Source organism: Vigna radiata, chromosome 11, assembly GCF_000741045.1.
Source record: "Vigna radiata var. radiata cultivar VC1973A chromosome 11, Vradiata_ver6, whole genome shotgun sequence".
In the NCBI taxonomy this organism is placed as follows: domain Eukaryota; kingdom Viridiplantae; phylum Streptophyta; class Magnoliopsida; order Fabales; family Fabaceae; genus Vigna; species Vigna radiata.
Genome location: NC_028361.1, coordinates 8,989,180 through 9,014,820, shown reverse-complemented (window position 1 = coordinate 9,014,820; position 25,641 = coordinate 8,989,180). Strand labels below are relative to the sequence as shown.

General features: G+C 33.5%; 3 protein-coding genes across 3 annotated transcripts; 2 read left to right on the top strand and 1 right to left on the bottom strand.

The window, feature by feature from the left end:
* Nucleotides 1–793: 793 nt before the first annotated feature.
* LOC106776444 (DEAD-box ATP-dependent RNA helicase 5) lies at nt 794–5,187 on the bottom strand. Its single transcript, XM_014663901.2, has 13 exons — nt 4,599–5,187; nt 4,399–4,523; nt 3,682–3,789; nt 3,477–3,557; nt 3,100–3,178; nt 2,808–2,893; nt 2,673–2,729; nt 2,528–2,595; nt 2,385–2,453; nt 2,176–2,269; nt 1,464–1,628; nt 1,258–1,350; nt 794–1,143 (listed from the first exon to the last, which is right to left on the bottom strand). The coding sequence occupies exons 1-13, from the start codon at nt 5,092–5,094 to the stop codon at nt 1,051–1,053; spliced, it is 1,614 nt and encodes a 537-aa protein (XP_014519387.1). The 5' UTR covers nt 5,095–5,187; the 3' UTR covers nt 794–1,050.
* Nucleotides 5,188–11,047: 5,860 nt separating this feature from the next.
* LOC106777843 (secretory carrier-associated membrane protein 4) lies at nt 11,048–16,868 on the top strand. Its single transcript, XM_014665640.2, has 12 exons — nt 11,048–11,278; nt 12,565–12,657; nt 12,749–12,811; nt 12,970–13,003; nt 13,106–13,228; nt 14,142–14,204; nt 14,294–14,387; nt 14,544–14,589; nt 14,676–14,743; nt 15,368–15,416; nt 16,212–16,277; nt 16,524–16,868. The coding sequence occupies exons 1-12, from the start codon at nt 11,222–11,224 to the stop codon at nt 16,554–16,556; spliced, it is 789 nt and encodes a 262-aa protein (XP_014521126.1). The 5' UTR covers nt 11,048–11,221; the 3' UTR covers nt 16,557–16,868.
* A 2,793-nt stretch (nt 16,869–19,661) lies between these two features.
* LOC106777824 (phosphoribulokinase, chloroplastic) lies at nt 19,662–22,979 on the top strand. Its single transcript, XM_014665609.2, has 5 exons — nt 19,662–20,432; nt 21,487–21,571; nt 21,667–21,751; nt 21,900–22,144; nt 22,529–22,979. Exons 1-5 carry the CDS (start codon nt 19,867–19,869, stop codon nt 22,775–22,777), a joined length of 1,230 nt encoding a protein of 409 aa, XP_014521095.1. The 5' UTR covers nt 19,662–19,866; the 3' UTR covers nt 22,778–22,979.
* The last annotated feature ends 2,662 nt before the right edge of the window (nt 22,980–25,641 follow it).

Genomic DNA, 25,641 nt, shown 5'->3' with positions numbered 1-25,641 from the left:
TTTACGTTTTTCAGAGGTTGCTCGTTGCTAGCGATGTGGCAGACAACTGTGACTTGCGACTCTGGGTTCCGTGGTTTGATCTTCTGTAGGTTGCTTACAATTGACGAAAGAGGAGAGTGACAGGGGGTTTGCAACGACCATGGAGGTTCACGGCGGGACGACTACCAACGAGGATGGCAGACACTCCTTTGGTTTTTCTGATTATAGGTGGTCGCACGATGAAGGATGATGCGATTCTGAGTTCTGTCGCCATGTTGTTGGAAAGGTGGTCGTGGTGGCGACGCGACATGTTGGTGCTTTGTGGTGCGACGTTGATTTAGGCTGATGCGAGGGTGATGATGCGCGAAGATGGCGACCTGAAAAACTCTCGAAGAAGAAGAAAGGTTGTGTGATGATGATGACGAATTGGATTTGATTCTGGGTTTGTGACGATAGAGGCACATGGATATTAGGTGATGGAGGCCACCGACGGTGGCGGCGTGGCTGCTTACGACGTGGTCACTGATGATGATTAGGGTTTGACAGTTTAGGATTTCTGTTGAAGAAAGTGATGACATGTCAAGTCAGTATGTCACCTATTTAAAAAGTTAACATCGTTCATTACATTTAACGGAAAGAATATTATCAAATCAAATTTATCAAATTAGAGACCCAATTGAATACTTCCAAAATAAAGGAACCCAATTGAAACAAACCCGTAAAAATAGAGACCTGAACATATTAAACGTAAAAAAAATGAATGGCATAATAAATCGGTGTAACAAGCCCCGATTTAAGGAGATGCAACCAAAGGAAAATAGTAAATAAATTAATTAATCAATTAAAAGTCTAAAAATATGTGTGAATTTAGAATTATCATCTCGTAACGAGAAAAAAAAACAAAAAACAAAAGCTTACAGGCACACATAAGTGCAAGCTACAACAGGAAAAGACTCACTAACCTATTTATAACTAATCTTTCTTTATTACCTTTTAGAGTAATAAATACCTCGAATAAAGAGTAAGAAATGACTGAATTCACTTATTCCTTCAGCCAAAGATAAACACAAGTCATTCATCGTCAGAGTCGTCAAATGTTTTCTTTTGAGACTTTGGAGCATCAACAGGGATTTCCTTGAAGTGCGCCCCGTAAAGCTTGGACTCCTATAATAGATTGCAAAATTATAATTATAATCAACCAAAATCAAATTTTTATCCTAGATTTTCATGGACAAAATCTGAACAGGTGCAAAGAGAAAAATGGAGAAGAAAAAGGACCTTTTTCTTTACATGTGTGCCAAATTTCAGGAGGTCATCGGGTACGACTTGCCCTGCTTCCCTCAAAACATTCACCAGCTCCCCAGCAAGTCCCTGAAATATTTCAATTCTTAATTGATACCAGGGTGAAAAAACTCAAAAAGCAACAAAGTAATACTATAATCTAAGAGGACATATACACCTATAGAGTTGTTAGTTAGTACTACCTTATTCTGCTGTGTGAAGAATGTATGGGCAACACCTTTCTTACCAGCTCGTCCAGTCCGCCCAATTCTATGAACATAATCTTCTGTAGTCAGAGGAAAACTATAGTTTATCACTACTTCAACATCTGGAATATCCAATCCCCGTGCAGCCACATCAGTAGCAACCTGTATCATTGAATTATGTCAAATACTTGGATATAAAGCAACAATGTTTGAGGGTTCATGTCCCGTTCAATAGACATATAAAGCTAGTTCCGTCAGAAGATTTCATACTGTATCCACTAAAGGCATTAGCAGGAGCCCTGAAAATAATATTAAACTTCAAAAATAGATTGACCTAAAATTTCTTTCCTAAACTGAACTGAATATTTTTCGCTGAGGACTAACGGGAATTAAAAAGTGGGTTTAAATTCACCCACGGTTCAGGAGTGTAAAAATACTAAAACTCAAGCTTTGAAAAGGGTAAGAAACAATAAGTACTGACAAATTTGTATAAAAACATTTTCCAGAGTTAGCAAGTGCAGAAAATCATATTGGTAAAATATAAAGTCAAATTGATGCGAAGAAAAGAACCACTCTCATATATAGCTACAGTATCATGTAGAAAACAGTCAAACATTGCTGTGATACCAATTCATAAATTTCATTTAACTTTTGAGTTGTCATGTTGATATAAAATTATCACTAATAATAACAGTGTAAAACAAGTTACCATTAAAGGACAGCTTCCCTTCTTGAACAATGAGAGTGCCTTTGTGCGATCATGTTGAGCTTTGTCCCCATGTATTGAAACAACCTTCCAACCCCTGAAGATGGTATTTAACACATCCTAAGTATCTATTATATTTATATCAGCACGCGCTTAGAGCAACCACCAGATATTTTCACAAGGAAATTATTATAAAGTGTGAGTTGACATACCCTTCTTGAAGCATATTTTCAACTCGTTTGGCTTCATTTTTGTACAAAACAAAGACCAATACTCGATTGCTGAGAAACAATACACAAGATCTTAGCAACACGTAGCAAAACAAAACACGTAAGAAGCAGATTGCAGAATATACCTCTGAGATTTGTGGTACTTTTCCAGTAAAGCAACCAGGCGCCTATCACGAGCGCGATCATCCAAGACCTATGAATGTGAAAGGAATCAATATTAACCAAAAGCATATATATGGATGAGTAATATAGATTTGATCAAATTCACACCTCAACTATCTGCATGACATCATGATTGGCAGCCAAGTCTTCTGAACCTACAACAACCTGTCACGAGTTTAAGCATTTTTTCCTCCAAAAACTTGCAAAAAAATAGTTGAAATCTTTTTTGAGAAAGATACAGACTTTTACAGGATTGGGATCCATGAACTCCTGAGCCAAGTGATGAACTGCCAAAGGCCATGTAGCACTGAACATAACCATTTGACGATCTGCGGACAAGTATACTCTTTTTATTGAGACAAAAATGAAATGGAAAAACTTGAGCAAACAAACTTTGTATGTAAGCTTCTTGGAGAATCAGTCGCATAGACCAGTTTTTACAATAGCCAAATATTAAAAAAACAGTAGGACAAGATTAAAAGGAATAAATTAATGACCAGTTATAGGGGTAACAGCTGATAACAATGCATCATACCAGAACTTGTCTGACCCAGTATAGAGCGGACTATTTGCTCAAAACCCATGTCAAGCATCCGATCTGCTTCATCAAGTACCTGGAACAACAAAAAAATGACAATGTTTGCAAAAGTCTCACTACATGTTGCTTATAAACAAGCATCTACTTCTAATTCACATATTTAAAGCCAGAGAAAAGGCAACCGACAAGCAAATTGTGTGGTAATTCAAAATGCATCATGTCTAGAACAAAGAGACTCAGACTGACCTTCCCACCAATGAATATAGTAAACAAAAAGATAAGATGCGTATAACAACTTGCTTAAATAGTATAAAGTGCACTAAAAAATAAGAGGAAAATTAACAACAGAATTCTGCTTGAAAATTACAGCTTACCACGAAAGATACTTCTTTGAGGCAACAGACACCCATTTCAATTAGATCCTGAATACGACCAGGAGTTCCAATGACAATGTCCTGGGTGATAGAAGTGGTATTAAAATATCCATATGATGTTAATGAAAAGAGGACAAAAAAAATACTCAACATGCAAATGAACAAGCATTTGAATTCAATTGGTATTTGAGTAGCAACAACTTACCATGCCAGATTTTAGTGAGGAGATTTGCGGGCCTTTGGAGGTTCCACCATACAAACAGATTGATTCCACACCACAAGAACTACCCGCATCACAGATGACATCTGATATCTATAAAACAATTGAAGAAAACTGTTAGATATTATCATTAAGTAAATCGGTAATACAATTCAATACTCTTGGATGTCGGAAAAGTAAGATAAAGTCAGAGTACATATTTTATGAGGGGAAAAAAGAAACATTGGGTTTGGGGGAGGGGGGGCTTGAGTTGTAAAACTCACATAATTGTAAGAACTTAAAAATATTATTCTAAAATAAATAGCATCAATCAATTTCCTGTTATAGACATATAGTGTTCAGATGTGTGTAAGTTATAACAGTGTCACGTGACACCAATATTTAACACATCACGCCATTTAATTTATCAATATCAGTTAGTTGATTAATTGTTTGTGACCCATCGTTTCTCACGCTCGAGTATACATCTCCTATAATGAGGCAAGTAGCAACTACATCATTCACACTGCAAAGCCCTTTGATTTGAATTTGAAATCCAAGTAAACCTCTCTTTTCAGTAACTTGAGAGAGATTCAAATTATCTCATTCAACGGAAGTAATTTAGGACTCTAATTTCAAATTGCAACTTAGAAGTACAAAACAGACATGAAATGATTAAAGAATGAAGTTTAAATTCAAATTCAATATATCCAAACTTCGTACTTGTTGTGCTAGCTCTCGAGTAGGAGAGAGCACGAGGCAAAGAGGGTTCCGTCCCCTGGAACCTTTACCCTTCCGCTTTCCCAAAACATGCATAATCGCCGGTATCCCGAACGCCAAAGTTTTCCCTGAAAGCAAAACCACCAAAATGAGAACCAATTTCAAGTCAAGCGAAACACACATATGCACAAACAACAATGCACCTGATCCAGTGGCAGCGATTCCAATCAAATCACGGCGGTCCAATAAGAAAGGCCACGCCCGCGATTGAATTGGAGAAGGCTTCTCGAAACCCTTGCAACATTCCAGCACATTCTCCGGCAGTCCCGAATCCGAAAAGCTTTTCACCGCCGCGTACTTGGCATCTCCGGCATTCTTTCCAGTAACCACTACAGAACCGTCCGCCACCGTTTCATCGCGATTAGCGCCGTTGTCGTTGTTCCTATCAACGTTGGCTTCCCCTGCATTCTCTTTGGAGTCGTGGTGTTTCTTCTTTTTCTTCTTCTTCGATTCGGTGCCGTTTTGCGGGTCGAGTTCGTCGAGCTTTCGTTTGGGGCTGTTTTCGCTTTCTTGCTGCTTTTCTTTGTTCTTGTTCTTCTTTTTCTTCTTCTTCTTCTTCTCGGAGTCGAGCTCGGGGCTGTAGGGTGCTTCTTCGGCGACTGGTTTGTCGACCAAAACGGCGTCGTGTTTCCGACCCATGTTTGGAGATTGTGGAAGGTAGTGGGAGAAGGGAAGTTACCAACGCCGCGAAATAGCGAAAACCAGTGCCAAAAAATGCATGACGTGCAAGCACGGAGATTTATAATTTTTAGGGTTTTGACTTTTTGACTTTCTTGATTAGGATTGCTCTCATGTATCATAATTTATAATTAATTATATAAAAAAAATTATGTATAGTATGCATCCAAATACATATTGGCACTTCCTTGAATGTCCTTAAATTTCATAGTATGAACCAGTATATGATATGATTAGATAAGTTAAGAAATAATTAACGATTACAGTCTTACAATGAACCATAATAATATGGCCGGTTACATGTAGACCAACTGGTATATTATGGTGGTATAGCCAATAACATATTGATTAGGTATATTTATCATGTGAAAAATTTAATTAAATGGATTAACCAAAATATTTTTTCTTAAAGCTGACTTTGTTTTACTTAATTGTGTTTAACAGTGAGTATTTTAAAATTCATTTATAAATGGATCTATTATACTATTTATATGTATGGGTATTTGTTATCAATAAATAGTTAAAATTAAAATTTAAAAGCCAATGAGAAGTGACAAATGTGTGTGAACTACACAGACTTTAATAAGGTATATCCTAAGGATGTCTATCATCTATATAGTATTGATCGACTGGTAGACGAAGTAGTCAAACATAATGTACTAAATTTTCTTGCTTCTTTGCATCAATTCTCCCACTCTCGCTTTCACTTTCTTCTTCTTGGCTACTATATACATCATTATCCCTTAAGATCATGGTTCTTTTGGTGGGACATTGTGAGACAATGTGACTTGTATCAAGAACTTGAAACATTTAATGTCACTAGTGCGAGTGTGAGATGATATTCCTACCCTTAGTCTTTCTTTTTCTTTCTCTTCTCTCTTTTCTCTCCCCATGTTCCTAGAGGGTTCTACTTCTTCTACTTGTTTGTCCTCCTTCTTGTAGTCTTTCTTAATGTTAGAACTATAAGTTTGCTTCTCAAAAGTTCTTGTTTTACTTCAATGCTTAATTTTACCTTATCATTCAAATCTTAATATGGTAGCAACTCCACTAATTTCAAGGTTAAGACCACTAAGAAACCTAAAGATGGTGATCTCACTCTCCTCTCTAATTTATGCCCTCATCATATAGAGCTCCATCTATTGCTTATACTTCTCTACACTTAACTCTCTTTGTTGGAGCCTTTGGAGTTTATCCATTAGCTCTCTATTGTAGTATGAGGGTATGTGTCTCCTTTTCATGACACTCTTAAGCTCATTTCAATATTGGATTGGTGGGAAGTTGGAGAGCCTTATTTCTATAACTAGGGAAGCCCACCAAAATAAAGCATTCCCTTTAAAACTTAGGGTGGCTAGGGAGACTTTCCTTTCCTCACTAACTTGGTGACACTGAAAGAGTTGTTCTACCTTCATCTCCCAATCTAGATATACCTCTACATCTTTCTTTCCATGGATATGGGGAAGGTCTACCCTAATCTTCCTAGGAGAGTTCTCTCTTTCACACTCTTTTCTCATCCTATTTGGTGGAGGTTGATAGTATTGGTTAACAATCATATTATCTACCTCAATATGTAAGGAAATGTGTATATTTTGAGTTGGAGTTCTTTAACTCCTCCTAGTGTGACTTATACTTCTACTCTTCCTTATTTCCTCTTGTGTTTTTTCTTATTTAGCATTGAGAATTCTAAGTTCCTCCTCTAATTTAGCAAGATATTATTTTCTTTCCATCTTTTCTTTTTCTTTCAAAATAGATTCTTTATTTTGCCAAATTTTTAGTGACTTTAGCTCTTTGGCCAAGTTTTTCAAAGTGGGTTTAACCTCTTTACTAGAGTCACTACCAATTTCATAGGAGGCGGTTTTAGACATTCTCAAAATTTTTTAAAATATGCAATACACAAATAAATACTTAGAATTTTCAAGAGAAGTTCCTCAAAAAGACTTAAGGAAGTAAAAGGTACCCAAGCTCACTTCTAGGAAAGGGAGGTGAATCACAAATGATTACTTAAAAACCAAGCATTTCCTAGCCAGAGTTTACGTTAAGAGCTCTTAAACCAAACTTTTCAAAAGGAACAACAATTGAAATAAAAGTAGACATACACTAAGTTACCACAGTTAAGGAAAGTTATGCGGTCTAATAATGAATTAAAAGGAACTTTGGTTCCTTCTCACCCATCAATCTACAAATAGCGTGTAAATAATAAGTGTCCAATGTTCTTGTTAGGACAACCCCCTAACAAGCCAAAATGTACAAACCAAAAGAGAAAGCAAAGACAATTTTACAATGCAAAGAAAATACAATCAAATATTTCTTCCTCACCAAGTGTATACTCTTTTATCTTCTTGTTTTCAACCAAGACTTCAAGCTCTCCACAAGGCCTTCTTCACCAAAGATGCTACCTCCAAGATGTTGGCTCACCACAAGGTCACAAACCCATTCCAAAAGAGATTAACACCACCAAAACCGTAAGATGGCCAAGGAATAAAGCAAGAAAAGGTGAAAAAATGAATAAGGTTATCTCAAATGGAATTTTTATGTAACAAAATCAAGATTAGTAAAGAGACAAAAAAGAAAATAAATGGTTAAGAATAAAGGTTCAACATAACAAAATAAATTCCTAAAGAAATGCTCTAAAAAAGATCACAAAAACTAAAAAATTACTAGAGTAGAAAATGTGATTTTTGTCATTTAGCCAATTTTTGAGCACATGTGGCACTAGGCCAAACTTTGTAGCATCAAACGGCAGACAACTACTGGAATTAGAGGTTTGGACATGAATTTGTAGAGGAAAACAACAAGCAAATCATCTTACAAATGCACACCAAAAAGTAGTGATGGTGGTGTGAAATGTACTTTTCTTTTTGATTTTATACTTTTTTTGTCACTTTTTATTTTTGCTAATTTTTCTTGTAATTTTCCATAACATAAATCACACATCTACACACCAAAAATCTGATTTTTAAAGATGCTTTGAGAGGTGTATAAAGTCACATACACAAAATGGTAAAGAAATCTTACTAGAATCAAAATATGATAAGAAACTCATAAATAACATATATGAAACTTAATTCTATGAACTTGTTGATGATCTAACAAAAAGTACAAACTCAAATATGCAAAGAAAAAGCACTCACAGGTACTTAAACGAATTAGTTTTGAAAAACACTCAAACATGTATTTTTGGTAATTTTTTTAAGGTTACACTTAAAAATAAAGACATATAAAGGACTAAACATGACTCTGGACAACATGGATGGATTCAAAAATTAAAATGACACCAAACACACACGCACACATATAACTGAATATATATATATATATATATATATATATATATATATATATATATATATATGAATAAAACAATGGGGAATGACTAAAAAATCGAAAAGGCACATCAAGGAACAAAAACACATGAAAAACATAGTGAAAAATATGAATGGTTCCAAGAGTATAGCAAAGTAAAACCATAAAAACAACAAAAATGGTAACAAGATTATGACAAGTAAGAACAATGCATAAAATACATAAAAATAGTAAAGTTAAGTAGGAAACCAAGGAAATTTAGCTCTTGAAGAACCAAAGTTGTTGATACCATGTGATAACAACCTCCTTAACTAGGTTGGGCCAAAACTAAGAGATGTGCATGAAGGGCTATTTCCTTGAATGGATGGTGCAAAAAATTGATGGTAAATGGTCCAAGGATGATGAGCTAAGGTGTGGATAGTGTAGAAGGTCACGACCTTTAAGAGATATGGTGGTGATGGTGTAGCGTTCGGTGGCTCCAAGAGAGGTGAGGCCAACTCAAGGAGGAAGGTGACTAGAGGGACCTCTAGGGTTGCTCTAGTCTTGATTTAAGAAATGTATGGCCAAATTTGGATAGTATAACATTAATAAACTTCTAAGATGATTACAAGGGTGGATACACCTCTTTATATAGGTAAGAATGTCTCTTAAAACCCTAAAAGCAAAAGGAAACCTTAAAGGACAAGGCTTGGACGAATTTAGAGGCCTTCTAGGATGGAGACAAGTGTCTAAATCCTCTCCAATGGTGGAAAGACTAGTAGTCACTCATAAAACAAAACCTCTCAAATCCTAAAGTTCCATATGGTCACTTCTAAAGGTAAATTCTCTCCAATGGAAACATGACACATGACACATACTTTTCACTTGGTTTGAATGTCTAACTTAAGGAAAACCCTATGCTACACTACAAGGTCGAATACAATGACATAAACAACCTACACTACTCTTTAAGCTATGCTTCATGATGACTCCAAAGGTGGTTCACAAGATAGAGTTGGTACTATCTTCAAGGATGACTTCCACTTTTCTTGAAAGTGTTTGATCATGATTGAGAGATTTGCTATCAAAAAGTAATTTTGTTTGAATTAATTAAAATATCAAAAAAGAATTATGTGCATTTTTAATTATTTTAAAGTTTTCCAAGAATTAAAATATTTTCAATTGACTTTTTTTTACCAAAGTATTTTTTTAATTATTTTTTATTTTTTTAACAAAGTAAAATTTATTTATTTTATTTTATTGGTTAATGTAAAATAATATCATAATTAATAAAAAATAACAAATGACTTTATTATTTTAATTAAAAATACACTACTTAACAAATTTAGTAAACAATAATTTTTATTAAAATACATTCTAACAACATGTCAGGAGGTTTAAGAAATAAGTTTTATATATAGTGTATATTAATTTTATTTCCTATGAGATTTTCAACTACTCCTTAACCACTGTATATAATAATAATACAGAAGTATTCTCAAAATATCTTCGATTATTATCTAACATATTTTCAATTAATGTAATAAAAATTACTTTACAATATTATTTTATATTAATTATAATATTATATATGAAGTTAAATAAACTAAATAACAGAACAATCACGTTAATTAGCGGGAACAATAAATAGCAAAAAAATAATTGAACAAAAATAATTATTTTGAAAAACTTAAATAAAAATATTTAAATTCATGAAAAAATTAAATTTAAATTACAATTAATTCAATTTAATTTGCTTAATTTTTATTGTAATTTATCTGTCTGCTTTGTGTACGTGGAGTTCCATGTATGTAGTGGTGGCAACTCTAACATGTTCCCATATTCAGAGTCACCACTTTTACTTTTTTCACCTTGATGTTAATTTTGCCACTCATTGCATAACCAAACACTTTGATGACATAGTTTTAATTTATTGAAATGGAAAACAGTGAAGTGACGAAGAAAGAGATACGTGCAATTGTTCGTTAACGTTAGTGTAAAATAATCCTTTTAACAATATTTTAACATCATTTACGTGTGATTTTATAATTAGTTTAAAATTAATAATAATAATTGTAAACATCATTAATAACAAAATAATATGTAAAAAATATTAAAATATTGTTATAAAATATTGTCAAAATATTCAACAAAAAATTATTCTAAATGATGCATGCAAAGTTGCTTTATTTCTCAAAACAAAAGAATGAATCACTAAACACATGATGTAAATTTCAAAATTTAAAATATACATTGGTGGTTCAAATTTCAAATTTGGTAAAGAACTCATGACTTGTGCCGAGATGTAAGTTACCTGTCCTAACGAAGTCTGTTGGGACCAAATTTTGAAAAATTTATGAAAGGAAGTGATAATATTGGTACGAAACGAAGTCACCGCTTGCACGAGCAATGATCCACTGACGTAGCCTCCACCACTTACCATACTCCATAGCTGAAGTGACCAACCAACATTCCCCACATGGTACACCTGCACGCGAGAATCACGTGAACTCTCTTATGTTTCACACTTCACACACCTCACTGAAAGCAGCAGCGTACCGACGCAATGGCATGAATTGTAAATGTGAAGCAATGAAGGGGCAACGTGTTTAAATTCAAGTTTAGTTGCTTTTTTTTCTCTCAATTCCAAAACTCTATCCCGCGTTGCAAACAAGCCAGGTAGCTAGTGAAAGCGTGAAAAGTGCGGTCTCTCACCGCACGCACTACCACTGTCTCACTCCCTTACGTACTCATTATCATCTCAACAATCTTCTTCGCACATTTTCACGGATCTAACTAACTTTTCGCCATGAATCGCAACCACGATCCCAATCCGTTTGACGAGGAAGAAGTGAATCCTTTCTCGGTAATCTAATCCCTTCACTCTCTTTCCATGTCTATATTTAGTTGCTTACAAGATTTCTCAATCGGATCCAACGGTTTTTTTGCTCTAAATTTCTGTTTAACGGTATTGGTATAAATATAGAACTGCTTAGGTGACTTGTCGTTTGATCTGGATCTGTCGTTGATTTGCGACGCTATGCTTTCGCTTCGGTTCTTTTTGTTTGGTTGCGGACGCGATTAATTGAGAAAGAGTGTGTTCTGAATCGTAGCGTGTGTCCTGTATCGCACCGACACGAGAAATCGGTGCGGGACGTGGTGTAGATGTTTGTGGAGGACTTGGATCTGGAATTTTTGTAGGTTTGTGGTTCGGTTACGGTGTTTTCTGTCATGCTCAGTTAAGTGAATCCGCGAATTGGAAAATGTGCGATGAATGAAATGGTTATTCGATGCTTAGCTGCTAGCTGCAGTACGGTGTTTTTATTCTTTGTTGTGGTTCAATGTCTGGAACATCCATAATTGGAAAGGGTGAGTGAGTTAATTGGAATTAGCCAATAAGTGGTTTTTTGGTTTGAAATGATTGATGCTGCACAGTTGTCTTTTGTTTGCTCAGTTTTTCGCACAACTGAGTAGGTCAAGTTACTCCGCATGCTAGTCTGTTAGGACAAGCATAGCCTAGATGAAGTGTTGGGTTGGGTTTGCTGAAGGTAAATGAAAAATTGTAGTTTGTTAGAATTTGTACATGCTTCATTTGCTGTATTAAGCGATTTTTTGTGAACCGTGAAGTCCCTCGGTTGTTGACTATTCAAATTCCAGTTATATGTCGTGGGCTTGTAGATGTACGATTCAAATTCCAGTTATATGAAAAGAATAAAAGTTTAATTACATCTCTATTGTGAATTTGTATGTTAAAAAAAGTTGCTCTAAAGTGTGGTTGTGTGATATGTTTGGTGGTTATGCATTTCATTTAGTTAGCAGGCTGCGTGTTGGTTTGCTTTCACTTGCTACATTGCCTAAATGCTATGTTTATCATTTACAACAGAACATAACCGAGGGCTTGGTTTGGGAATTAGTTCAGAGTTAATTTAACTGCATGTGTGTTGACAAGAGATATTTAATTAGTTGAAGACCTTGTAAGTTCTGAGGAACTAACTTTAAATTCTAATTTTAGATCACATTTATGAAATAACGTTGACACTATAACTGTTATCACTTGTGCAATTTACTAGTTTTGAAAGGCTTGATATTTAATGTTTATTGTTTGATTTAATAGACGGTGTGTTTTTTTTTTCATGTTATTGGTTCTTACAGAATCGTGCACGTAGTCCACCAGTAGCATCTGAACCACTGGGTTATGGTCAAAGACATGATGCTACAGTTGATATTCCTTTGGATACTACAAATGTAATGTCATTGCTAATTCAGAGACTTTATCTTAAGACTGTAAGGTTCTTTTTGGATGGGCTGATTTTATTCTCCATGATATATTTTATAGGACTCGAAGAAAAAAGGTCAGGAGCTAGCAGCTTGGGAAGCAGATTTAAAACGGAGAGAGAAGGTAGATTTTACAATTAAGCATTATTTTTGTTGATGTCATCAACAGTGATATACATATATTCCCTTAACTGATTGAATGTACAAGCCTTGCTCTTGCCACTGTTAATTTTATCCTATACTTTTTATTGATTTTATGACCCTTTGAAAATGCATCTGTAGGAAATTAAAAAAAGAGAAGAGGCTGTTGCTAGAGGTGAATGACAAAACCCCACCATGTTGGCCCTTCAATTGTCTCTATATTTATGCTGAGTTAATAACATATTTTTCTTGTTTGAAAAATAAATATGCTTATCAGCTGGTGTTCCTGTTGATGATAAGAATTGGCCTCCATTGTTCCCAATCATTCACCATGATATTGCAAATGAGATACCTGTTCATGCTCAGAGGCTGCAATATTTGGCCTTTGCAAGTTGGTTAGGTATGATTGCTCACATATTTTCTGTTTATTCATTAAGGTTGGTGGATTACATGCTTGTTACTGGGTAATATAACTTCTTATGTGTCTTCTTTTATTTAGTATTTAGTAATTTTTGGTAGTTCTGCCAAATAAAAGTGTTTTTCTCGTAATCATAACTTTGAGCTATACTTAGATTATCTAATGATGGATTGTAAAGAATGAAAATTTACCAACTTATTTAAACTCGAGATTATTCTCCTGGAACACAATCTGTTTTTTCCCTAATAAGTCGAGAATCTGACATGTGAAACCCAACTTGTAAAACGCTGCCTATTCGAACATATTTGCTATTTTATGTGTGGATTGAAGCCATCCATAAATTTTGAATTCTTCCCGTAACCAGGATTTACAGGGTGATATGAAATTGTGTAATCATTCAGGTTCTTCAATTTAAATCATGAATTTTTTGACTACATTGAAAACTACTTAACTGTGAATTGGATATTTTATAAATGATGGGAGGAAAATTTTCGTTGCATAATGTGGGAAGCAAATGGGATGGTTAAGAAAAATAAATCAGTTCTTTTCCACATTCCCCAAATAAGAGGGAAGAAAAATAGCTATTGGATGGCATGAACTCCATTTTAAATTTTTTTTCGTCTGCATTCTATTACTTTCCATCAGTCCAAAGATATTCTTAGTAGAAAGAGGTGCTAGGAGTGTTTTATATTGCAATTATCCAGAGCCTCGTTAATATCTTTTTAAAATGCATTCCTTGTTTATAGACACTTTTAACTTCATAGACACACTTGTAAGTTGTAAACACAAACGTCCCCTGTAGGTTCCCTTATTTTTTTCCCACGTCCTGGGCTCCTTTATAAACCTATATGTATCTGATTATTTTTCTTCCACTTATAATGTGGTATATTTGCAGGAATTGTTCTCTGCCTAGTTTTTAATGTAGTTGCTGTAATTGTCTGTTGGATAAGAGGCGGTGGTAAGCTCATTCTTCTAAACTTTGAATATTCACAACTATCTAGTTTATTGATGTGATTTGGACCTTAATGCGAAGCTTACAACGTACAGGTGTTAAAATTTTTTTCCTTGCGGTGATATATGCTCTAATGGGTGTTCCCCTTTCATATGTTCTTTGGTACAGGCCTCTCTATCGTGCTATGAGGTAAGCTGTGTTGTTCTATAATTGAGTAGTTTTTTTTTTAACAATCTGTCTCTGGAAGCTGGTATTTAAAAGTGCTTATTTCTTTTAAATACTCTGACTGGAATAGACAGTTGATTGTACAAATGGTTCGAGCTCATGATTATCTCTAATATGCAGGACGGATAGTGCACTGAAGTTTGGTTGGTTTTTCATGTTCTACTTGGTATGTTAATCTATATTACATTATACTTGTTTCATACTACCGAGATAGTGTCTTATTAATTCTTTTATTATTTTGGCTTGATGCAGCTTCATATTGCATTTTGCATATTTGCTGCAATCGCCCCTCCAGTTGTTTTTCATGGGAAATCATTGACGTAAGTCCTACAAATTGTATTACACAGTTCACCTGAATTTAATGGAGTTTTTTTTATTCTTTTTCTTTTATCTGGTTGCTATTGGGTGTGTACTTTTTGAATAAGGTATGGTTTAAAAGTAAGTGCCGATAAAAAAAAATGGTTCAAAAGCCAAGTCACCCCAAGGATGGAAATTTTAAAAACCTGTGTTCCAAGACTAGGTTTGTACTAGTGATAGGCCTTTTCTTTGTATTATGGAGGAAGTTTGCTAAAATTGGATGTTTTGTAACCAAAAGTTCTTTTTCAGCTTGTTTGGAAAAAATGCCCTTATAAAACACGTGAGTGTAAGGGAATGATAGGATATTGTAAGTTTTCCGGAGGTTTGAGTCAGTTTTTTCCATTGTGTAGGCATATGCAAGCAATGAATATCACAGTGTTTTTATATGTTTATTGGTATTTTGTCATATCATTCAAATCAAGGTGGGGAAGAAAACACTGCTTGACTCTAAGAATGATCAAATCCTTCATAAATTTATCAACAAGTTTTTGTCTGTCACCCTTTTCCTTAGTCGTACGTATTAGTAAATGTATACACGAGTATATTTCCATTTAGGTACATTTCAATTAATTTATTTTAAATTGCAGGGGTATCCTTGCTGCAATTGATGTCTTCTCAGACCATGTATTGGTTGGGGTAAGTTGTATTCCATGTACTCATAACTATTTTTGTGATGGGCGAAATTGTTAGCTATGTTTTAGAATATCATAATTTAATATTAATGAGCCATGATAATTTTATTTTCTAAGGTTGCAATTGATATGGTTAAGTATTTTTTTCAAATAATATTTTGCGTGATTGTTAGAAACATTTCTATTCATGCGATGCTCGTGACTATTGGAATTTCGTAAATGAGGTTCTTTTACCGAAGGAAATATCTGCCGTACCAAATTCTAATATTATGTCTTTACATGTGTAATATTAATAATTTTGAAGTAAATACACATGAAGGCTATTAATATTCTTAAGTTGAACACGTCTTCTTCCCTCGTAATTATGATCTCGTGTACATTATATTTGCACTAAGTGTCATGGGGAGTTGGAGAATGTTGAAGTAATGATGATTTGGTTGACTTTGTCTGAGAAACCATAGACAATGATTATCATAAGGACCAGGATGTAAAATTTGCGGGAATCGGACATTTACTGAAATATATCGAGTGCTGCTCAGCTTTCAGTAAGGCTTGGTAAAGTTTGCGCTTGCTGTTGTATTATGTTTTCACACAACAGTTTCGGTGCCGTAAACTATCAAATGATGGGTGGAAAAACATTTGATCGCATTTATCAATTCTTGAAGTAGCCCGAAAAATGAAAATTCCTATCCCTTTGTTATTTTGAATTTCTGGTCTATAATGTAGGTAAAATCAGGCTTCTTATCCTTTTTCCCTCTGCTTACTTGTTTGATGCTACCAATGTTTTGCATTCTTGCAGATTTTCTATTTGATTGGATTCGGGATGTTTTGCTTGGAGGCTCTTCTAAGCTTATGGGTACTCCAGGTTAGGGACATCTTCATTAATTTGAATTCTCTTTTTCTATTCCCATGAAATAATCTTCGGGCTATTTATTTATTTATTTATTTTGTATTTCATTTGGTTTATATGCGTTTTCGCATATAAACAACAGACTCCCCGGGGGGGCTTTTTTTATGCATATTTTTACTTCAGTTTCTTTGACTTGCCAATAAAGTATTATAGAATACTTGTTATTTAACATGGTTGCTTCCTTTTCTTTTGTGTCTGCAGAAAATATACATGTATTTCCGAGGGCATAAGTGAGACTGTTCTCAGGATTTTGATCCGACGGCTTTGATAGTGTTGTCACTTCCCAGTGTGGCTTCGAATATTCTTTTTGTCTATCCTCTTATTTTTGTCGTACAATATCTTCGTGTGTAATATTGGTTGTGTTCTTTGTAGTTACTGTACCCAGGTTTAGCTTGTACTATACTGTGTAATGTATTTTCCTCCGCTGAAAAGAGAATCTGCTATCGATTGGCAGATATGTGGTGGATTTTCTGTGAAGTATTATTGTAGTTGTATTGCAGTTTTGATGCGCCTTAAAAAAGATAGCTCTCCAGTAGAAGGGTAAAAGCACTCGTATTCTTGTCCGTGATTAATTCCCTTTTTACTTTCGTACGACTAATGGTGTGTTAGGGGTAACTTATTTTTCAATGGCAAAAAATACACATACCAAGTAGTTGGATCCTTATCAGCATGTTTGTTACACCCTGCTAGCTATAACCTGTTTCATGGTTATCGCACACATTCGATAATTTAATTAGTTACCTTTTTTTGGTGGGGATGAGTTGAGCATCCACTTGCCCGCACTTTATATTTATCGGTGTTGCTCGAGAAATGTTTGTTAATACTAAAATGTACTGTTTCACTTTTTCCCATTACAGTAGGGCAGTATTATCATGATCAAATTCAGTTTAGAATTTTTCTAATATTTCTTCTCCTCAATAATCAGGTTCATTTTGACAAATGATTTTTATGCAAAGTAACCCTAAAAAAAAAACAGTACCGGTAAAAAAGAAATGAAGAAGCAAGAAAGCTGGATGCCACCAGCCGCACCAGCAAATGACATCCGGTTTTCTGTGGCTCGTGGGTAGGCGTAATTTTGTCTACGAAAGTTACATTCTTACCTCACGATTTGATTTTTTATGGTTTCCATGCTTTCCTATTAGTATATTATTTGTAAGTTTCACTTATTCAGATTACCCTAGGAAGACTATTTGCCAATACTATTTTTTCTTTTAATTATAATTATTTGACGATGAAGAAGATAAATTGCCTTTATTTTTCATATACACGTTTATTAATACTAATAAAAACGCAGACATTGACGTGCATGAGATAATCCCAGTTCAAATGTCAGAAAGAACTATCATGTTGTTGATTAATAAATACTTATATTCAAGAACATTCTCCGCCGGAAAGCCCAAGTATTTGTAGCTAATGCTACTTGAATGCTACTTCTCGTACCAAACTCGGCATACTATACATTTCTGGTATGCCAAATTTATAAGAATTTCCATATTCGCAAATTTATAATAAGCAACATGCTCAAACCATTTTCCTTTGGTAGTAAACGCCAATGGTTTAGTGTACGTAGATCAACCCAAAATGTTTTTAAATCTGTGACGTACTTCAGAACTTCGAATAATTCTAAACCTTGCGTTTTAAACAATTCAAAAGTAAAAATAGCGCATTAACCTTTACATTTTAAATTGATGGCAGTACAACGACAAAAGAGTCGGCAAAGTGTTTATAAATATATAATATATTGATCTTGAGTAAACCAAATTGACTTCCATCGGAATGTCGTAAAAGGGTCAAAGCATGCAACTTTCAGCGTCCGTGTGCAAATGACGAAGATCCCTTCTTTAGGTTTTCAAAGTCAAATTGATGTTTATATCTCTATATAATAGCTTGGTAGGAAAATGACCAGAATATAGACTAACTGGTTGAACAACTTCGTAAAGCTTTTGCTCAAAGAGTTTCCTTAATAACGATTGGGCACATACGCAAGGTATTCTAATTGTCATCGAACATCATCAGCCAAACCATTTGAAGCTAAGATCCACGTTGTTCTTTTGACTTTAAAGTGTCTGTTTATTAAATCAAGAAAATTCAGTTTAAGCTTCTCTCAAGAATTGTTACAATGATATCATTGTTAATATTGTTGCCAATAAATAATTTTTCATCGGATGTGGTAATATTCCACTGATTAGTGTTTTTTTAACCAAAAGTGTTTTTCATTTTCCATTGGTAACAATGAAGATTGATATTATAAGGTGTATATACTCTCAAAACTCCTCTAGATTGATTTTTATGTGCATAATTATGATTCTAAACTAATTACTATTCTAACTTTAATTAAATTATAATATTAAGATGAGAAGATTCACTATCAATATATATTATGAATTACTTATAAGAGATCATGAAATCTCATAAACTTTAGAATTTAGTATTTGAGGTTTTTTTTAACATATTTTTCATTTTTTTTAATTTAAGATAGAACTTTTAAATTTCAAACATATAAAAATAAAACTGATTTTAAACATTTAATAAAACAATTTTTTTTAACATACATCAATTAAAAGAATTTATAGTTATAAGATACTCAAAACTTAATTAAACCTTTAACTAATTAAGTGATTGGTAGTGATTTATTATTTGGATTCTAAGTTACCTCCATGAGCAGAACCCTGAGAAACACACATCACACATATTACTGATAAACGATACCTTCACTTTCAGTAGCATATTGATTTCACCATGTGGTTCTTAAAATGGCTATCAAATTGAAGTTCACATTTTCTGGTATGCTTTGGTTACCACAGCACCTAACCACATCTTTTAGTGAGATTGTGAAAGAAAAAAATGTGGTCCTTCTCCTTGTTTTTATAGCAAGGGCTCACACTTCATACATACTTGTTGATCAAAAATAAGAAAGAAGAAAAGGGTTATTTGCATACACACACAACAAGGACTAGTAGAGACCAAGAGACCAAGATAGAATATTGGATGGCATACTCTCCTCTTCAAATCCACTTCACTCTACACCCCTAATCCCTCATCTTCAAACACCCACTAAACTCATGCCACGTGTCATATCAAATATCCAAGCTGCACCAGCCACTCAGCTCTATCAGCTTCCATGTTTGCTTATTCATTCATGTCTGTCATAATCTCATCAAATTCTCCATTTTTTAATAACTCAAATAATGCAAAAATATCTGGTGTTGCTTTTGTCACAGTATATTATTTTCTTATGGGAAAATATAGAAAGACAGCTATACCCTTTTGTTGCAGATTGATTTTGATAAGGCACTACCTTTTGTATCATTCAAATGACTTCAAAGGTTGTCGAAAACAAGGGGTAGTCACAGAAACTCAAACAGGAAGATACCCTTTTTTTTCTTTTCCTGCTTAACTGCCTTTTGTTTTGGTTTTAGTTCCACCTCATATTTTATATGTGTTCCAAACTTCTTCTTGGAATGTAACTTCCTTAATAACCCTCCAACAAACGCCACTTCAACATCTCTTGTATGAAAATTCTCTAGAGGGGGAAAAAGAGAAAATGGCAGCTTGCACTGTGTACTCAACACAATCTCTCAGCACAAATTGCTCCATCTCAACCCCATCAAAAACACAACTGAGTTTTCACCAAAAGCAGGTAGTATTCTACACCACAAGCAGGAGGAACAGCAAGAGGGGCATCAACAGTGGCAGAAGCTATGTGATAACATGTGCAGCAAGTGACCAACAGACAGTGGTGATTGGTCTGGCTGCTGACTCAGGTTGTGGAAAAAGTACCTTCATGAGGAGGCTCACCAGTGTGTTTGGAGGAGCAGCAGAACCACCAAAGGGTGGCAACCCTGATTCCAACACTCTCATCAGTGACACCACCACAGTCATATGCTTGGATGATTACCACTCATTGGATAGAACTGGCAGAAAGGAGAAGGGAGTCACTGCCCTTGACCCCAGAGCCAACGATTTTGATCTCATGTATGATCAAGTTAAAGCAATCAAAGATGGAATTGCTGTTCAAAAACCAATCTACAACCACGTCACTGGTCTCTTGGACCCCCCCGAGCTCATCAAACCTCCCAAAATCTTAGTCATTGAAGGTTTGCACCCAATGTAAGTTTCTCATTTTCTCATTTCATCGTTAGAACAATTTCACTGAATTAATCTTTCTTTTATTTAACTTTTCAGGAAACTTCTGTCACTCAGAGTTTAAGTTTTATATGAATTGAAACTTGATTAATGGTTAATTGTATTGCATGGTGAATCTTCAGAAACTGGTCGAGTTGATGATGTTATGATGTTTGAAAAATTCTCTAACTTTTCTTTTGTGAAGTGTGGAACGAAAATGTGACACGAGTTGTTAAACTGATATACCTTATCTATCTTTCTTTGATTGTATGGCTGAGGAATTTGCTAGCGACTTTCTAACCTATGGTGGGCCAGCATGGATCCACTGTTGCTCTTTTTTGATACTACTCACTGTTAATATTTTTCTGATACTATTCACTGTTACTCTAATCTTCTTTGACTTCGATACTTTCATAGTATCATTTTGACTTATATTTTATCATTTCTATTCTCTTTCTTCATGACATGGAATTATTTCACTTTTCACCTTTTTTTATCTCATTTTTTTACCCGTTTCACACTCAAAGAGTGTGGAAAAAAATCTGTAATTATATATTTGAAGTTTACATAAAAGGGAAATAAAATATTCGATTAATTCAACCTTTCATGTCTAAACTGAATACATGACCATTACGTACTCGCCCTTTCCGTTAATATGGCTAATTTTCTTAATCATTTTAATAAAGTTTTTCTCCCCCTTTCTCTATGTTTCTCTCCCTAGTCTTATATTTTATTATAATACCTTTTTCTCATATAGTTAATCATCTTCTTACACTTTTATCTGTTGTTATTGTTCTTCTTAGTAGTGCTGGTGATCATGTTTGGCTAAGACTTAATAGTGTATATGCCTTGTGGCACTAAGTGCTTATTAATGACACTTAAATATAGAAAAATAGTTACTTACTTTTTAAACTTTTCTCAAATCTAATTAAAATAAAGAGTGTTTTCTTTGAAACAAGTTGAAAAACCAGTAATTGTCTTGCATCTTATCAGTTTATTTGATTGTGAGTATGATATTGAAACTCCTCCTTGCATGCAGGTTTGATTCTCGTGTCAGAGACCTCTTGGACTTTAGCATCTACCTAGACATTAGCAATGAGGTGAAATTCGCTTGGAAAATTCAGGTAATTTTAAACACAAAATGTACAAATTCAATAGGTTTCTTATATTCTTTCCATTGCTGTGAACTATAACCATTAGTATTTTGCAAATATTTCAGAGAGACATGGCAGAGCGTGGACACAGTCTTGAAAGCATCAAGGCTAGCATTGAAGCAAGAAAGCCTGATTTTGAAGCATACATTGGTAATAAATTAAGATTCCAACTCATGGATAAGAACAAACACTGTCTTTCAACAAGAACTTCATTTCTTCATACCCAATTATTGTGTGAATGGTTGTTATTGATGATGATGATGATGTGTAAGTTAACCTCTACACTTGTTTTTCACAGATCCACAAAAGCAATATGCAGATGCTGTGATAGAAGTGTTGCCAACTCAACTGATTCCAGATGACAATGAGGGTAAGATTTTAAGAGTGAGGTTGATACAGAAAGAAGGAGTTAATTTCTTCAGTCCAGTTTACTTGTTCGATGAGGGCTCTACCATTTCATGGATACCATGTGGAAGGAAGCTTACATGCTCCTACCCTGGCATCAAATTCTCCTATGGACCAGACACTTACTACGGAAATGAGGTACAGACTACTCTCCATTTATGCTTCAAAACCCTTTTGGTATACACATTCAAACACTTTACACAACTTTTCTTCTTGAACTTCTAGTATTGAAAATGAAGTTTTATATGAACAAAGCTTCAATTTCAATTCAAAAACTGCTTTAAAATATCTAAAGAAATGTATATATAACTGTTGTCTGTTGACAGACTGCTAAAATAATGAGCTGGTTTAATTAAACAGTTTATATACCATTAGATAATGGAATGTTTGAAGTAAAGAAAAGCAGCAATTCACAAGCTTTTCCACACACACGATCTGAGATGTTCTTGAATGAATGAATGCATGCATGCATGCTGATAAGCATTGATTTTTGGTGATTTTGTTTCCATTTGTGTGCAACAGGTGTCAATTGTAGAAATGGATGGACAGTTTGACAGATTAGATGAACTAATATACGTTGAGAGTCACCTAAGCAACCTTTCTACCAAGTTCTATGGAGAAGTTACTCAACAGATGTTGAAGCATGCTGATTTCCCCGGCAGCAACAATGGCACAGGTCTCTTCCAAACCATAGTTGGTTTGAAGATAAGAGATCTATATGAACAGATAGTAGCCACCAGGGCTGAGACTCCAGTAGCTGCAAAAGCTTAGGAATCAAACCTCCCATTTATACACATATTGAGCAAGACAGCCATTGAATTCTCAAATCATTTTCTTCCACTCTATTTCGTGTTATTTTCTCTCCTGTTAGGCTGTTCTGCATGATGATAATGGAAACACTATATCTATGTATGTATGTATGTACTTATCCGAGAAGAGAAAAGGAGGCTGAGATTGATTGATCAGTTGTGTTCATACAATATGTTCTGCCATCATGACATATACTAATAACCATGAATTTTCTTTCTTATCATATGTGTGTGTGGTTTAAATCAAGAGGAATGAATTATCAATACCATAAAAAAAAATGTTTCCTCATTCCAAAATTAGGCCATAGGTTATTTCTTAGGTCAAATAAAAAATTATGGTAGGCCAATGCAATGATTTTCTGATAGGAAAAGGACAGACTCACTACATTGACGGCTTTTAAATGGCCTTCACTTGACAGATTTATTCAAACAAAAATGAATATCAACCAAATTTGGTGATGGATTTAGTATGAATGACTCAAGACCCATTCTTCATTATCTCATACTCATCTTCATAGTAAAAGTTCATCATCATCTCCATACTCAGTAAGTATATAAGATTTTTTCCAATTACATTCCTATCAGATAAGGGATATACACGTACTGGTGTTCATATATGCTTTCTTAATGTTTCAATATCAATCAACTATTATTATTTTTATAGAAAAGTAAAAATCATATAAAAAAATATTATTATCCAATATTTGCCATCAAAAAGACATATTTTCGTAATTTCATTGTCAAATATTTAGAAAAGAATTATAATTTTATAAATTTTGAAATAGAAATAATTAGATAAAAGTGAAATAATAGTATAAAATATTTTAATATTACACATAAATAAAATTTCATAAAAACCAAAAAAAATTTAAATCTTGCAAACAACAATTAAAGTTACTAAAGTTAAAAGAAAATTTTAAAAAATTAAAATAAGAAAACAACTATTTAAATTTAAAAATATTTAAAATGTCTTTTAACTAATTTTCACCATTAAAAATTATATTAAATGAAATTGCATAAAGAAAAAATATTAAACTAATAATAATTCAAATTTAGACATAAATTTTTCATTTTTTAAGATTAGTCTATGTTAGAGGATGTAAATAAGATTTATAACAATAACATTAAATTATTATATTATAATAATTGAAAGATTTTTATGTAATTGTATTGGTAAAATTATATTTATGAGAATGAATTAGCTATAAATGAGGAAATATATTGAAGATATAAATGAATTTTTTTTAAAATATAGAACATGCCAAATAATAAGATAAGATAAAGAGAATATATATGTGAGTCTATGTTCTACATTGTGTGAGTCTTATGTTCTACATTAGGAAGAAATGAGATACTAGAACATCATTTAAAGACGAAGATCCATCAATTATTATCTTAAAGTTTTGGATTAAGAGTAATGTCCTTTATATGATTAAGTTCTCATTAGTGTTATATATTCTAAGTGAACTTAATGTGAATATTCTTGATTTAAATTTTTATTAAATAAATATTTGTGTTAGCATAAAATTAAAGAACGCTAACTAAAATAAATATAAAGAAGGTTAATATTGCCTTAGAAATAAAATGAATTAATAACAGCTCAATTAAAGTTAACTAAAATAAATATTAAAAATAAATAAAATTAAATCAAATTAGTAGTGAACTAAAATCTTATTTACTTTTCATGTTTATATTTATTTAAGATAACCATCACTAAGTTATGTACTTTTAATTTGCCTGCATCTTTGATAATGATTATGAATTTAATTTATTTTTAATCTAAATGCTCACATTTAAAATAATTAATTTCTTCACTCACAATTTTTTTTTCTCATTTTTTATATGTTTCATCAAACTCATTAGGTTCAGAAATCTCCTCACACTTATCTTCTTCATCCATATTCATCATTTTCATCCTCACACATATACTTCATTTCGAAATCCTTTTTCATCTTTTTTATCTACTTTCTTCTCCTCATTTTCTTCATTCATATTCATCAATGTTTCTCAACACCCAATTTTGTCTGGGTGATTAAAAGTTATACGAATTTTCTTATTTTATCTTATTTTATGTTTTTCTATCCTTTTACTATTATTTCTTTCTTATTTATTTTTGTTTTTATTTTTATTATTTATTTATGGCTTTTTTATTTATTTTATTTTCTTTTATTTTCATCCTTTTATAAATTTTATTCTACTTTTCTCCTTATTTTATTTTATTTTTTTAATTTTTGTTTTAATTTTTAATTTTATTTTGATTAATATAATTGATAAGTAAAAACATTATTAATTAAAAAAAAGGTTTTAAAAATAAAAAATGTGTGTAATTTTTGTCTTTTAGTAAAAAAAAATTTGAAAAAAAAAGCGTTTTGGTTGGAGGGAGGCAACGGGTACGGGTGGATGCAGGAATCAATTTTTGCCAGCAATTCGTTTGGTTTGGCATACAACGGTGAACGTTGCAAATGGGCAAAGGTACAAGCAATTTGGTTTTTGACAGCAACAAGAGCGGCTTTGACAGAAAAGGTTTGGGTGATGAGGGTATCAAAAGCATGGAAGCAACCAAGGAAAAGGGAGAGAAAAACCAATATCAGGGAGGACATCACGACTCAGTAAAAAAAAAACCTCCTCAGAAACTCGTTTCCTCCCTACCACATAAAAAAAAACCCATTTTTCTCCCACCCAACTTCAACTGGACCTTCTTGCCTCCACCTATCGATTCAGCCCCACCATCTCGGAAGCCATAATCACTATCACTGTCAGAGCTTGGTACCCAACGCTACGAAGAAAAAAGAAGTGGAGCTTGAAGAAAGAGAACTACAGATTACA